This window comes from Pogonomyrmex barbatus, unplaced genomic scaffold, assembly GCF_055798465.1.
Source record: "Pogonomyrmex barbatus isolate J1 unplaced genomic scaffold, ASM5579846v1 scaffold3, whole genome shotgun sequence".
Taxonomy (NCBI): Eukaryota; Metazoa; Arthropoda; class Insecta; order Hymenoptera; family Formicidae; genus Pogonomyrmex; species Pogonomyrmex barbatus.
In genome coordinates, this window is record NW_028297127.1 from 2,099,802 (window position 1) to 2,114,460 (window position 14,659).

At 38.8% G+C, this 14,659-nt stretch overlaps 4 protein-coding genes across 5 annotated transcripts; 2 read left to right on the forward strand and 2 right to left on the reverse strand.

Moving 5' to 3' along the window:
• Positions 1-121: 121 nt before the first annotated feature.
• On the forward strand, positions 122-6,888 carry LOC105426343 (doublesex and mab-3 related transcription factor 3, truncated). Its single transcript, XM_011637520.2, has 3 exons — positions 122-1,594; positions 4,118-4,375; positions 4,478-6,888. Exons 1-3 carry the CDS (start codon positions 1,385-1,387, stop codon positions 5,156-5,158), a joined length of 1,149 nt encoding a protein of 382 aa, XP_011635822.1. The 5' UTR covers positions 122-1,384; the 3' UTR covers positions 5,159-6,888.
• Positions 6,030-9,057, reverse strand: hyx (cell division cycle 73 hyrax). Its single transcript, XM_011637521.3, has 4 exons — positions 8,877-9,057; positions 6,996-8,266; positions 6,557-6,698; positions 6,030-6,328 (listed from the first exon to the last, which is right to left on the reverse strand). The coding sequence occupies exons 1-4, from the start codon at positions 9,005-9,007 to the stop codon at positions 6,292-6,294; spliced, it is 1,581 nt and encodes a 526-aa protein (XP_011635823.2). The 5' UTR covers positions 9,008-9,057; the 3' UTR covers positions 6,030-6,291.
• Positions 9,058-9,190: 133 nt separating this feature from the next.
• Positions 9,191-11,571, forward strand: Vha26 (V-type proton ATPase subunit Vha26). The gene is made up of 5 exons (XM_011637524.3): positions 9,191-9,369; positions 9,882-10,057; positions 10,257-10,425; positions 10,521-10,704; positions 10,926-11,571. Exons 1-5 carry the CDS (start codon positions 9,337-9,339, stop codon positions 11,042-11,044), a joined length of 681 nt encoding a protein of 226 aa, XP_011635826.2. The 5' UTR covers positions 9,191-9,336; the 3' UTR covers positions 11,045-11,571.
• Positions 11,572-11,987: 416 nt separating this feature from the next.
• Rad60 (DNA repair protein Rad60) lies at positions 11,988-14,192 on the reverse strand. Of its 2 annotated transcripts, none has more exons than XM_011637523.3 (7): positions 13,886-14,192; positions 13,634-13,739; positions 13,452-13,494; positions 13,137-13,329; positions 12,678-12,875; positions 12,435-12,579; positions 11,988-12,378 (listed from the first exon to the last, which is right to left on the reverse strand). In XM_011637523.3, the coding sequence occupies exons 2-7, from the start codon at positions 13,707-13,709 to the stop codon at positions 12,089-12,091; spliced, it is 945 nt and encodes a 314-aa protein (XP_011635825.2). In that variant the 5' UTR covers positions 13,710-13,739; positions 13,886-14,192; the 3' UTR covers positions 11,988-12,088. The 2 variants fall into 2 exon arrangements, with proteins under 2 accessions (XP_011635825.2, XP_011635824.2); XM_011637522.3 differs by having other exon boundaries at positions 13,858-14,190.
• Positions 14,193-14,659: the final 467 nt, after the last annotated feature.

Sequence of the window (14,659 nt, forward strand, 5' to 3'; positions counted from 1 at the left end):
AAACTGTCCCGCTCACGTCTCCCTATCAAGAAAAAAAACCTCATAAGTTTAACGTAATCGTGCGATAGAAAATTATTATTATTATTTTCATAAAATGAAAGAAATGAAATGTTTTATTTTTTAACCGTTTTTTTTTATTATTTTCATAATTTTTTCCGTATTGGGGAGATTTTTCCCGAATAAAAGTTTATCCTGATCCAAATTGAAGAGCTGTCTATCTATCAATTCAGGAAAGCGGAATCATCATTTTAGTTTTCTGAATATAAAGTCCGCCCGGCCGGAAGGAATTAAATGTCTTGACGTATCAATCAATTCCCCGTGCAACATGATTAATTTTTATTCCACGCGTGTTTCGGTCGACCGACTTAATAAAAATATGCTGAGAAATTTAATATCGAGTGCGTCGAGGGGCGAGAAACTTTTTCAAAATTGCCAGTGTCCACGACGGTAACGTTTACTTGGCTTTCATTCGCACGACCCATTAATCTCCCTTTTAATTCGCGGCGCGTCGTGTATCCTCGGTACGACGATAGCGCGGAAAAATGAGATAAAATCATACTCTCGCCAACGAGAGTATCCACGGATACTCTCGGAGCACAACGATACCCCGTGATACCCCGAGATTTCTCGTCTCGCGGTAGGAGTGGCGACAAGAGCAAACACGACGGAACCAATCGCCGAAGAAGGGTGGTCCAGCGGTTGTTTGTCTTCTCGACCCTCCTCCGCGCTCCGGGGATGCCGCGGAATCGCGCGGAAGAGCCTAAACGTCCCGTACATCCGCACGTCCGCGGCCAATCGAACCGGACCAAGTCGCCAAGCCGGAAGAAGCGAGATATCACCGGCGATTAGATCTCGCTCCGGCTCTCCTCTCGCGCAGTTCCGAATTAACAATCGGCAAGGAGCCCCGCGCGCGCGAAAACGCCACGTGCCAATCTCGATCATCTCTCGCGACTTCCTGCCGCTGTCGAAGTCTTTCTCACACAAGCTTCGTGTGGCTCCTAAAGCTCCGATAACTCACAATAATTACATTGTCAATATAATAAATACATATTTTGTTGTCATATATGTACAATCGTACTCTCGGTTGTCGACACGTAGAGATCTTGTACGCGTACATTTCGAAAGTATCAAAAATCGCAACGCCAGACGCGTTCACGCTGCATCACGAATACGTCTCGGATATCGGCGGAGATAATCAGTGCGCGAGTAAATAAATAAATAAATAAATAAATAAATAAAGTAATCGACCAGATCTTCCTGTCTTTACGATTTCTTTACAACGAGATCCGTGCGCGGCGGCACGATGTGGACGGCCGAGTAAATAAAAAAAAAAAAAATAAATAAACGATCATCCTCGCTCCGCGGCATCCGTGGAACGGTTACTATGCTTCGCGGCAAGAGCAAGAGCAGGTCGGAGAACAATGAAAACAACGAGGGAACGGACGGGAAGCAGAGGAGACCGAAGTGCGCCCGCTGCAGGAATCACGGTCTGATCTCGTGGCTGCGGGGCCACAAACGAGAGTGTCGCTACCGAGAATGCCTGTGCCCGAAATGTTCTCTGATCGCCGAACGGCAACGAGTAATGGCCGCACAGGTAAGTTTCCTCATTCATCCCCTGTTGGTTTTTTTTTTTTTTTTTTTTTTTTGCTACTTGTATAATCTCATCAGCGACGATGGCGCTGCTGGGATTTCCTCGTTTCTTTGTTGTCCCCTCATGCCTATTTAATATTAGAAAGCTGTGAACACGTGATCCGAAATGTCAAATCTATCATTCGCGAAATGTAAATGTCACAGATCTCGCCCCCTCCCCACCTCCGCCTGCCGTTCTCCGACGCCGTCACTAATTTAATATACGCGCGAGTGCGTGTTATCTTTCTGCGCTTTGAACGGAGCGCGTAGGAAAAATGTGAAAGAAAAATGTCAATTCGTTGCACGCGCAGTTAAGCGTAATTAACGCGCATCCGATATTTTATTTCACACAATTCACCCTCGGTATTTAAAGAGATGCCCGCGCGCGCGCGCGCGCACGCACGATCGGAGCTCGTTATCATCCCCTGCGTCCCGCGCCCCTTTTAACGAATAGAGAATCGCGCGTCCGGAGTTCCTGAGTCTCGTGCAAAACAGAATAAAAAAAAAAAGGAGGAGAAATAAAATATAAAAGTCCAAATCACCATGGTAATTTACAGTTAAAACGGTATTCATTCAAGGTAATGTATATATATATATATAGAGGATACGAAAGAGAAGTATAGAAATGTCGGGTTTGGCTCTTTCGCGGATCGGAATTCCTAACGATACGACGTTTGGTCTCGCGCGTGAGACCATTTTTATTTACCGCTGTCGAGTTTTAATTGGTCCCACGTAATTTTCCGTTTATGAAAAATTTATTTCCCTCCAACATCACCGAACGCTGTAATCGCTCGATCGAGTGTAATCCCTCGAATTTGGACATCGCAACATGCATCACGCATTTCGCGACTACGCTCCGGAAGAGAAGGAGGAGGAGAAGGAGGAGAAGGAGACAGTGGAGGTCGCGGGAACGGTAGGAGGGCGAGATAAATTAAATCCATTAACGCTCGGGATATAGCGTTTCATTTCTGTTTGCATAGGCATTATGACACTCGATACTTTGTTTGCGACGAGACTTTCGATGCGGTAAGCGCGCGGCAGCCAGCGGCGTTTAAACGCTCGCGTTTCTACCCCCTGTATCTTCGAACGAAAATAGTCGGACAGAGCGAGAAACTCACACGGATGGTTGCGGTCAAACAAAACACACATCCGTGACCGTCCGTCCGTCCGGCAATAATCGCCAGTGCACCGCGTGTAACCGCCCGCGGTTTTGCCATGGAAACTTTCGCGCGACGCGCGAATTCTGGTAATTCGCGGTGATTAACGCCGCTGGAAGTAATATTATTTGAAGCATTATCGGAATTATATATATGTACTCCGAGCTTGCCAATATTCATTTCTTAATTCTTGCGGCGCGCACACACACACACACACACACACTCACACACACACACACACACACACACACACACACACACACACACACACACACACACACACACACACACACACACAATGCCGCGAGAAATAAGAAAATTAATATTCGCAAGCTCCGAGTAGCGCAGAATGAATTCTCTCTCAATAAAAACGCCAAGTGCATTCCGATCTTGTTAATATAAATATTAATATTAATTGCCATTTGGATGTTTCTTCTTGATTTATCGGCGCGCATTTCCCTAAATAAGACTTTGTAGCAAATGCTTTTGTAACAAGCGGAGGAGAGAGGAACACATGGCGTTATATTGACCCGGCGAGTGAAATCGGATAGCCGCTCCCGTTCGAGCTGTTCGATGGTTCGAACGAAGATCGACGAGAAGACGGGATGAAGAAGCTGCTGGCTAGTAGATTCTCTCGGCATCAGCGACGTGAAAGATTATTGCGGGTGGTCCAGCTTGGAATAACAGCGCGGTAAATGCGGCCCATACATAAGCGACGGGTCCATTTATAAGTCGAGCGCAGTCATGATCCATCACGATTCGATTGCTATACGCTATATGTATAAGGATCTTTATATACGACATATGTTCCACCATATTAATTATAGCATGGAACCGCGAATCAATATTACAGATTGTATTTTTACTCGTTCCAGTCTCCGTGATTTTATGACTCTTCTGAATATTTATCTCTAACACTAATATTCATTTCCACCAGTGGAGATTAACTTTAATCTCAATTTAACTTTTCATTTAATTTGCATTTTAATTTTTAAAAATTGAAGAATAAATTTTAAATTGAAATTAACATTAACCTCTGTCGGAAAAATGGACATTCGAGAGAAATATTTTAAAGATATATCTTACACATATTTTCAGTTAAATTGCGTATTTTTTTTTTTTTTAATTTAACTAGATATATGAATTGTTCAGATATTAATGAAAAATGTATTTTAATATTATAAATTTCTCTTCTATGATTTGCGCTCTCTTTTCTACCTTTAATTGACGCACAAAATTCATGGGATAATCTTTTCGTTTATTTATCGGATGGAAGCAGGATGGAAGAAATTTAAATTCTTCCATTGGATTAAGACATTGTTTTCGGCAAGGTTGCCTTGAAGAGACAACAGGCGGCCGAGGATGCGATCGCTCTTAAAATGGCAAAGGTGGCCACCGGACAGAAGCTCGATCGACTTCCGCCGGGCAAGATCTTTGGAATGTCTGTGACGGAGCCGAAATCGACGGTGGGCCAAAACGAGGATGCGATTCCGGCTACAAAGAAGCTCGACGGAACTTCCGAAGATTCGAAGGATCTTCCACACGTGTCGACCAGTGACGCTTTGCCCGCTCGTATCCAAAACTGTCCCGTACGTATAAATTATCAGAAAAAAAAAAAAAAAACGAAAGAGTCAATTCAAATCCATTGTTGATTAAAGATTCTTCTGCATAATCGTTCTTTCGCACTCCAGGACAACCTGGAGACCTCTTCGAGATCCAAGAGCCTCTTCTTCGACGCCGGCAAGCCGGAGGGTGTTAGGGAGACCACCCTGGTATCTCAGACCTCCGTGGAGACTCTAGCCCGTTTATTCCCAAACACGAAGCTGTCGGTCTTGCAACTCGTGCTGCAACGCTGCGGCCAGGATCTGCTCAAGGCGATCGAGTATTTCGCGAGCGACAGCCTGGGTATCGCCGAGCCGGCGATGTCGGCCAGCATCGGTCACACCTCCTCGGCCTTCCGGCCTCCACAGACGATCGTCGACAGCAACGCGGGGGAGCAACAGCAACAGCCGATCCCCGGCACGATGCTTGCGCCGATCTACACCAGCTTGTCCAGGAACGTCTACGGAGACGCGGGTTACTGCCTGCTGAACATCGTGCCGAGCGAGCAATTCGCCAAGGGCACCGACCTGTCGATCGCGAAAACCACGGCCGATCAGGAGGCCGTCGCTCTGAATTTTCGCTATAGCAACTACTTCACCCCCGGCGTGCAACAGCAACTACGGGACGCGCACGTGTGCGCCCAAGTGGCGGCGGATCGGTTGTCAGCCGCCAGATCGGCGGGCATACTGCATCATCTACCACCCGCCGTGCTGCCGAGCATCCCCTGCGTGCAACCGAATTGCACGCAGTGCAATTACAAGTTCACTTGAACGTACGGAGATATATATAGCCAAGAAGAATCCCTTAATATTAATTCTCTTAAGTAAAAGAAATCAGGAAGCTGGAGGAAAAATATATGTGCGGGTTGAGGTATCTCGTAGTCTTCTTTGTCGTCTATTTATAGAAAATTTGCTTAAGAACAATGAGAATTACATAATTAACATGTCTCAGTTACGATTTTGTTAATCTCTAATTCGATTTGTGGTGCAAGAGAAAAAAAACGGCATTATTCGATTTTCCGCGTAAGAAAAGCACGATGGGATAATTGAAAAGAAACGCGCAACGATTCTCGACTGCCTCTCCCGAGTAACGGTTGCTCGAGGGAGAGAAGATGGAATAGCAGCAATGGATGTCAGGAGCAGAGAGGGGGCGATAAATCCGTCGTATTTGTCGAAGTAATAGAGCGTTGGTAATCTAGTTAGAAATATTCGATCCACCATCGTATAAACAACGCCGGTCGGTCAATCGTGCCGTAACCGAAGCCGCGCCGCGAGCGATTTACTTTAGCTTTGATTTTAGGAGCAGGGAAAACAGACCGAATCCCTCGCGAATTCTTGCCCGCGAATTCTTTTTCCCCTCGGGAGAGTCCGCGATGTCGCGTCTCGAATTACAAAGCACGCGCGGAGAAACTTAATACCGCTATCGACCGACGAAATGTAATCCTCTTGCTCGTTTGCCTGAAAAATTGACGGAGGCCAACCCCTCCGTCACTTTAAATTTTTTTCCTCGCGCTCGCATTTTATTCGATCCTCGAGCAACATTCAAGGATTAAGAAATCGTATTTATAACATGCAGTATGAAGTCGTAGCTTAACGAAGGCGAGCACTGTTAACAAGACATTTTCAATTCAACGAGTCATAATTCAATGCAATATTTTTTAGTACTTTATTCGTGCAAGCAACAATAGAATGTAAACGTCTAACGTAGTATGACGACGATCCGGTCATCACACATCACATTATTTTTCGCGGACGTTTTATCCGCGGTACAAATCAGCGTCGCAACACCATCGCCGGAGGACCTCATGGCCCTAATTATTCTTATCAATAAGAATTCCAACTGGTGGCAACATAGGACGCCGCAATCGGTATACTTTCGCTTCTACTGTCCGAACCACAGAACTTTAGAAGCGAAGATGTGGCTTATTCTTGATCATATGTCTGTAAAGATAGAATTTATCTTCAAAATTCGAGATACTAATATTATACTAATATCGACTTGAAAATAAATTAATATATATTCGTAACAGTGAGAATTAAAAATTGGAGTTAGATGAAATTAAAACATCAATCAATCTGCTAATTTCGGAAATAAGATTATATTTAGAAAGATACGTGTACGTAAAGATGTGTGTACGTAATTATAAATTAAATTGATAAGGTACTCACTTATCGAGATGTTCCCAAAATATCATTAACGCTGCTCTGTCCAAGTGCCTCTTCGTCCGACTCAACTCGATCACTGTGACCGCCCATCGCGCTACATTTGTGTCCAACCTCATCTCGTCGTATTTCAAGTGAAATGCACATACTATAAAAGAAAAAATAATTGCTTTAATATTCAAAATAGAATACCAAGTCGATAAAAACGAAATATTGATGCAAATTATATTTTTCTCTCTCTCTCTCTCTCAAAAAAAAATCTAAAAGCTTATAATTGTATTGTATAGTTGTATAAGTATGATCCTCGCAGTATAATAAAGCGGCTAATTAAACTAGTTCATTACGATATATTATTTTCAAAATAATCTAAAATGTATGAAATATTATACAAGTGTCAAGATAATCATATGAAAACTTCTTTTGTTGGAAAAAAAGTTTTCCGTACTTTTCGAAAAGATTTCCACTGGATTGCCGTCAAATGGCCAACCCTTGAATTGCCATGCCGGTCCCATAACAAATACAGCAACCACTCTCTCCCAGTCGGCATGGGTGAGCTTCTGTGGATTATCGACTACTCGATAAGGTACGGTGAGGCCGCCTTCCTTCCGCCGTTGAAGAAGCACTTCATTCTCTCGTTTACAGCCTTGTGCCCGTTTATCTTCATTACTGATATATTTTAAATCTTGGAGAATATCCTTGGCATTGTACATAGTGATGAGAGATGTATTAGCGCTGGGTATAATGATGATAGGCGTTCGGCTCGGTCGTTTGTTTTGCGCGGCTTGCTGAGGCGTTAGTTTAGCGGCGGATGTCGGCAGTAAACCAGAAGTCGGCGTGGCAGATGGATTGGTCGGTGGTTTCCTTACCGCGGGATTCGTGCCCTCAGTCACGGACTTCAGCGTCATGCCGTGATACGTGCCCATGGTGTCGATTTTGAAGCCTTCCGTTTCTTCCTTCTGCCGGATGAAACGCTCCTGATCGTAACGATTGTATACAGCCGGTTGTGGCAGAGGCCGCATGGGTGTCGAACGCGGTGTCACCATGGGCGTGGGCACGGCCGGGCCCTTCTGTCTGCCCTCCTCGCGCGCTTTGATGCTTTGCAGAATAGCAAAAATATTCTTTGCGAAAATCTTGCCACTGCTCTGAAGAATGGTGGCACGAGTCCGCCACTGGCGTTCGCGAGACACGATGTCCTTTGTATCGTCCACGTCCATGTCGAGAATCACGCGCAGATCTGAGCCCATACCGATATCATCGTTTTCCTTGATGGTGGTACGCTTTTTCGCCAAACGTTTTGCCTTGATCGCGGCAATCTTCTCCACCGACATTGCCTCCGAGAGAGATTTGATATTGTCGACAGTAACTGATGCCTCTTTTGGAGCATCTAAACGCGCAGCTAGCTGTTCCTTCACCTTTTGCACATGAGTCTCCTCGAAACGAGGTTTTTTTGACGAGCCGCTCTCCAAGCCATCTTCGGCGGCACGTTTCACTTGAGTTGGAATCTCCAACGGTGCCGATTTGTCTATGGCGGCTGATGTGGCAGTCTCACCATTGAGATAGGCCAGTAAATCTTTTCTGTCAGGTCGACGCACCACTGGGATATTCTCCGCAGCTGCTTGTCGTACATATACTGGATGTGTAAGTTGAACATGTTTGAGCAGAAATAGAAGACACTCGAGTGTGTAATATTCTTTGGGTGTACCTTCCTTCCCAGATCTAAAGGAAAAACAGAAAGAAATGTGAGTTGTTTGATAGAAAGACGTAAAAAGAAAACTTCTATCATTTTAATTTCTCTCTATATTTTTAATTTAAGAATAAAACATGCAATGTACTCACTTTTAATACAAATCGTTTTATACGAATGCACGCCTATAATTTTAAATTTGAAATATTATTAATTTTGATTTTAAGAGAAAATAGAGATAAAATGATAACAATATTGCATTCTAATTCCAACGAGTATTCCCGCAGATAGCAATATTTTTGTTCGTTTTAATTGAAACATATAAAATTAAATTTTATTTAAAAATATAAAAGGAATATAAAGACATTTCAAAATTGAAAAATATTTTGGACGAGAGAATCACAAATGCAAAGAGATACGTGATCTAGATTTTCAACCAGACTTTCAGCAATCTTTCATTCACTTCATGACGGCGTTTAATTACATCTCGAATACACTTGTTTATTTATCGTGCTCGTCACTCCTTGTATCTCCCTCTCTCTCACACATTCACGACTCCCCTGCTCTTCCTTTAAAGATGGCAGTCGAACAGATTGCGACCGCGTGGAACGACCCCAGACATCCCGCTCCCGACGTACTCACCCATAAGTCAGATAATTGGTTTTCACGTTCTTCGGCCAGGAGAACTCGCCGAATATTATCTGGTTCTCACGTTCGATTATCTCCTTCTTATTAACGTTGTACTGCCGCAGCAGACTCAACGGGTCCGCCATGATCGCAAAACTGTCTTCGGCAGTGGTGCCCCCTTCCCCTCTCCTATCACCTGAATCGGCCGGACGCGCAAACGCAATTTCAAACACAACGCGCAACGGCACGATCGACGCGAGATGGCGCGTGCGCATGCGCGCGATGTCGGCCGCGGCCGTATGCGTTTCGGAACGCGACTTGGGTCACACTTCGGGTCATATGACCGACGTTACGCTGAGTGTCGGATGTGCTGTTGTAGGCGTTGACTGGACGACTCTTGTGCACCGTGTCTTGTGATCCCGAGCCCTTTGGCAAGTTTCTCTAAGTATCCTCAGGAAAGAGATCAGACGACACCATGGCTCTCAGCGATGCAGATGTTCAAAAACAGGTAAGCAAAGGGGTTGCCACACTCGCTTCCTTCCCTTACGCGAGATCTCCCCTGAGGATCTCGTCTTCTTCTCGAGCATTGTGCTCTTACGCTATTAATAACTTTTTATGATTATCCGTTGTTATTGCTCTTGCCAAGCGACATCGTCGCGTTTCTCGAAAGATCTTCCTGATCTCCTTATCTCGGATTTTGATTTTATAACTGCTCGAAATCATGACAGGAAAAGAGAGCGAGAGTCCGCGCACGTCCAAGCAAAATCGACCAGCGACTGACGTTTTATCGAGAAAATAATCTCCAGTCTTTCGTATATATATTTTAGTATTTATGAAATTGTTAAATGTTTATTTCAAACTTCAGTCATTTAGAGCTCTTGACTAAGATGTTACTTGGAAAATGTATATTTTTATGTAACTTACCATACACTTTTGTAAGGAAAAACATCAAGATTTTAATAATGATTGATAAATATTATGTATAATGAATTTGTCTAACAAGAAACAATATAATTACAGATCAAGCATATGATGGCCTTTATAGAACAAGAGGCCAATGAAAAGGCAGAAGAAATAGATGCTAAGGCAGAAGAAGAATTTAATATTGAAAAGGGACGACTGGTGCAACAACAGCGTCTAAAAATCATGGAGTATTATGAGAAAAAGGAAAAGCAAGTTGAATTGCAAAAGAAAATGTATGTGTAAAAAATTATTTTATTAATTTTATTAACAAAATATTTATTTTGTATAATATGAATTATTGGAAGTCATGATCTCTCAGAATTTTCAAATTTAATTCTTTAATTTTCTAAATAAAAATTGTCAAAATTGTAAAAGAAACATATATCTGTATGTCTAACATATATCTGTACATTTATAATTTTATTCCTATAGACAATCTTCAAACATGCTTAACCAAGCTCGATTAAAGGCTCTAAAAGTACGTGAAGATCACGTACGCAATGTCCTTGATGAAGCTAGAAAAAGATTAGGCGAAGTAACTCATAATCCCACACAATATAGAGAAATTCTTCAGCTGTTAATCATCCAAGGCCTTTATCAAGTAATATTTTTATAAATTTAATTATTTTGTTATTATTGTTATATCATTTATCACTTTTATATACTATAGATGTTTATACAATTATATATTTACAGCTTACAGAGGCGAATGTTACTCTTCGTGTTCGTCAAGTCGATGTACCTCTTGTAGAGTCCCTTATCGACACCATTCAGCAACAATATAAGCAAAAAACTAAGAAAGATGTTACCTTGAAGATCGATACCGATAATTTCTTGTCTAGCGAAAGTTGCGGAGGTGTTGAATTGTTAGCATCCAGAGGTAATTATATTGTTGAAATATTTACAATTACAAAATTATTAATTGCTTAAAACAATTGCTTTAAACAAAATAACTGTTCATAATCATTATCACCTAAACTAGAGTGATCTGAATTACAACTTTAATAATTATATATAATAATATTAGTTACAACACTAATAATTATATATTTTATGTTAATTGCTTAATCATTATTGTAAACAAAATGTTTTGTTTTGCAGGACGTATAAAGATTAACAATACTTTGGAGACCAGATTAGAGCTGATAGCACAGCAATTGATACCCGAAATCCGTTCCGCTCTTTTCGGACGCAATTCAAATCGCAAATTTAATGATTAAGCTACTTTTTTGACAATTTTTTTGACTCTCCGAAACATTCCTTTTAACAAATTGCTATTGCATTATCATGTATTATATAGAAAATTATATAGATAAAATTAGCACATACGACACGCCTTTTGTCGAGATCCACGCCTAATATTTTCGATGAAAGTATCTGAATTGCTGTGCAATATTTATCGTTGGAAGAGTCGTCAGCAAACTGTACATTTCCTCACAGACACCTTTTTATTCTGTCATCTTATCTATGCTCTACTTTGACAGATAATGAACCATGAACATAAAAAATGTATAGTGATTAAATACTTCATATACTAACATGTTCAACGTCAACTTGAAATTGTCGTTAAAAAAATTGGTGTTCACAAACGAGACAAAGTGTACTTTCTCAATTGATTAAGGAGTGTTAATGCGAACGAAATGTATGTTAATAGTTAATGTTCTTGGCTGCTTAAAACGAATAGCAATTGCAAATTGAATGTAGTCAATATATTGTGCAGAATCGTAATAAACAAGTATTGAACGCGCTGTATATGTATATAAATATAATACATTTATATACCTATAGAGTATTATCACTATGTTATGTACATTATGTATAATATGATAATGTATCAATATACATAAATATATATTCGTTGTTGTAAAAAATACCATTTTCTCCAGAGTCCAATTTTATAAATCTCATAATAGGCTATATTGATAAGTGTAATTTAAAAAGTTTGCTTAAAATTATTTTTAATAATTCGACTATAAACACGATTTGATTTCAAAAGTTAATTTACATTTCTTCTTTTTCAGATTAAATGTTTTTTTACGAATGTTACAATTCATTATACTTTAAGCTATTAATGCCTTTTTGAAAGTATAGAACTAATATAGTATAGAAGTATAGAATTAATATATTCTCTTATATTAAACACAAACAAGAAAAACACAATGATATGAGATACACAATGTAATAAACAATTACATATTTACATATTTAGAATAAAACAAGAAGTAAAAACGTATAAAAAAACAATACATTTGGCTATCCTCTCATTACATAGAGATACGAAGATCGACACATGCTTCTCCTTCAAGATCTAATGATTCCGGAGTATCGTTCGGACTGATCTGTTCTCCGTCGAAATAAAGCTTCAGATTACTCTCCTTCACTTTAAGTTGCTTGGCACAATTAGCGAATAGCACCTCAAATCGTTCATTTTTCTTAAGTGATATAGTCAAAGATTGTTTTTTGTTTGCCGTTTGAATTTTAATGATACATGCGTCCTCATCATTGCTCTCATCCTTCGATAGCGTTTTCATACCTGGATTCACGATTCCACCGTCTGCAAGCAAGTCTTACATTATCATTTGCAATGTCGTAACTAGTGTTTATACTGACCAAGTATATCTATAACGGAAAGTCCGAGCGAAGCGGGTGTATCAGTGTGATTAACAATTTTATCCTTTCTCATAATTAGAATCTCATTCACAGGAACTTTTTCTAAATTGGCGTAATATTGGAAAATCCCTTTGAAACAGTCATGCTGTAACAAAACAAAAAAAAAAGAAAAAATTTTCTTCACAAATACAACAAAAATAATTATATAAGAATTTATTATACTCTTTGATAATTGACACACACTCTATGTATACTTAAACGATCAATTCTGTTTGATCTCCAGCAGACTTTTATATTTATTTCATAGTTATCATCTTCATTGTACACATCATCATCTGATAATGTAATTACGTCATCCGTATGGGATTCGGGAATTGATTTAGATTTCTCTTCTACGATTTCTATATCATCTTTTGTGTCGTTAAAATCGACAGGCAAACGCTGAAATATTGAAATATGTGAAAATTATATAATCTCTCTTACAGATCGATATACAATATGTATTTATGAATTCTTTGTTATTTACGTACATTTATGTATTCTTGAAAACAATGAGTTTTTAAAATTTTGAAAATTCCATCAAAATAATGAAAACTCTGCTTCTAAGATAAACTAATACATACATTTATATATCTAAAAATATATATACATATATAAAATATATACAATATATATTTATATAAGCATATAAAAAAAAATTACCCTTCCCCTTGTTCGCCTACTAATAACTCTAGTAGTAGAGTCATCTTTATTCCTTCTATTTCTTATCATCCTGCTTCGCATTTGCATTCCATCGCTATCTGTTTCATCGCTTGTTGAGTCTTTATTGTATATTTCTTTATCACTTATTTTTTCATTATTATCATTTTCTTTATGATTTGTTTGTTGTTCAGTGCTACAAATTTCATAAATAAGTACATATATTATTTGTGAAATATTAACATTTTATGATTAATAAATGCTATTATCTTAAGCAACAAATATTCATATGTATGTATTCATTTGTATGATGCATACTTTGTAGGATGAAGTTCTTCCTCAAGACGTTGTTTTTTCATTGCTAAAAGTATGGAATAACATATTTAATTTTACAAGAATTAGACAAATATCCAAATAAACATCAAATTATATTGTCTTAATTTTCATACTTCTATGTTTGACTGTAATAATTAAATTTCAATTATTGCAAGAAGCATTACCTCTTAAGCGAGCAACAATATTTGTATATGGATCATCTTCATCTGAAGAGCTATCCATTGTTACTTTGAGCATCATGAATACTTGTACGATTTAATACATAATTTCCTGAAATGAATAATATAACTCGTTGTAAATTTGTACCATACTCTATTCTAAGGCAACCGAATAAAATACTAGTTTTTTATAAATAAAAATCTTTAAAAAACACGTTATCAAATATAACCTTGAAAGCAAATGCTGTAAACACAAACCAGCTGCAGGATAAAGAGGCACAATGCAGACTAAAACATGGAAGATGTTGATTCTGTCGTTCGTTTATCTTTTTGATAATCTTTTAAAAATATTAAACGTTTTGACGTAAATTCTCTTGACGCGTACTTAACAATTTATCAAGATGTTACACTGTACTAGCTTTCGTTGTTTTGCGGAATTATAAACAGTGTGAACCTAACTTAACCTACTTGCTTTACCAATACAAAAACACAAATGAAATGAAAAACACAAAATAATGAAAATGCCAAGAATACGCATTTATCGATATTTCGAAAATTGTTAAGAGTTTCACGATATACTTTTATGCACTAAGCGAATTAACAAATGCACATTGTGTTTACCAGTTTCTTTTTTATTAAAATTTTTGATAAAATTTTAATGTTTTCAATATCTTTTGTATTCCGCGAATTCGCAGACGTAAAATACAAGAATTTTGAATCATTAAAATTTTAATGCAATCTATTTGCCGATTGTATTTTATTTGTTTTTTGTAAACATTCGTATTTAAAATAAAATAGATATTTCAAGTTTGATAAAAGAGAAATGCAAAGTTTTAATGTGGCCCAATTCAGGAATAGGAAACAAACCTTTGTCATTTTGTCCATTTTCGAGATTTCTAATTTTTACGATTTTCATATCTCGAATTTTCGGAATTACAATCTTTAGAAATGTCTAAATTTTTGAGATATTAGTACAAATCTCTCAATAGTCGATACAAATCTCTCAATAGTTCTCCTGATTTTTTGTCGATT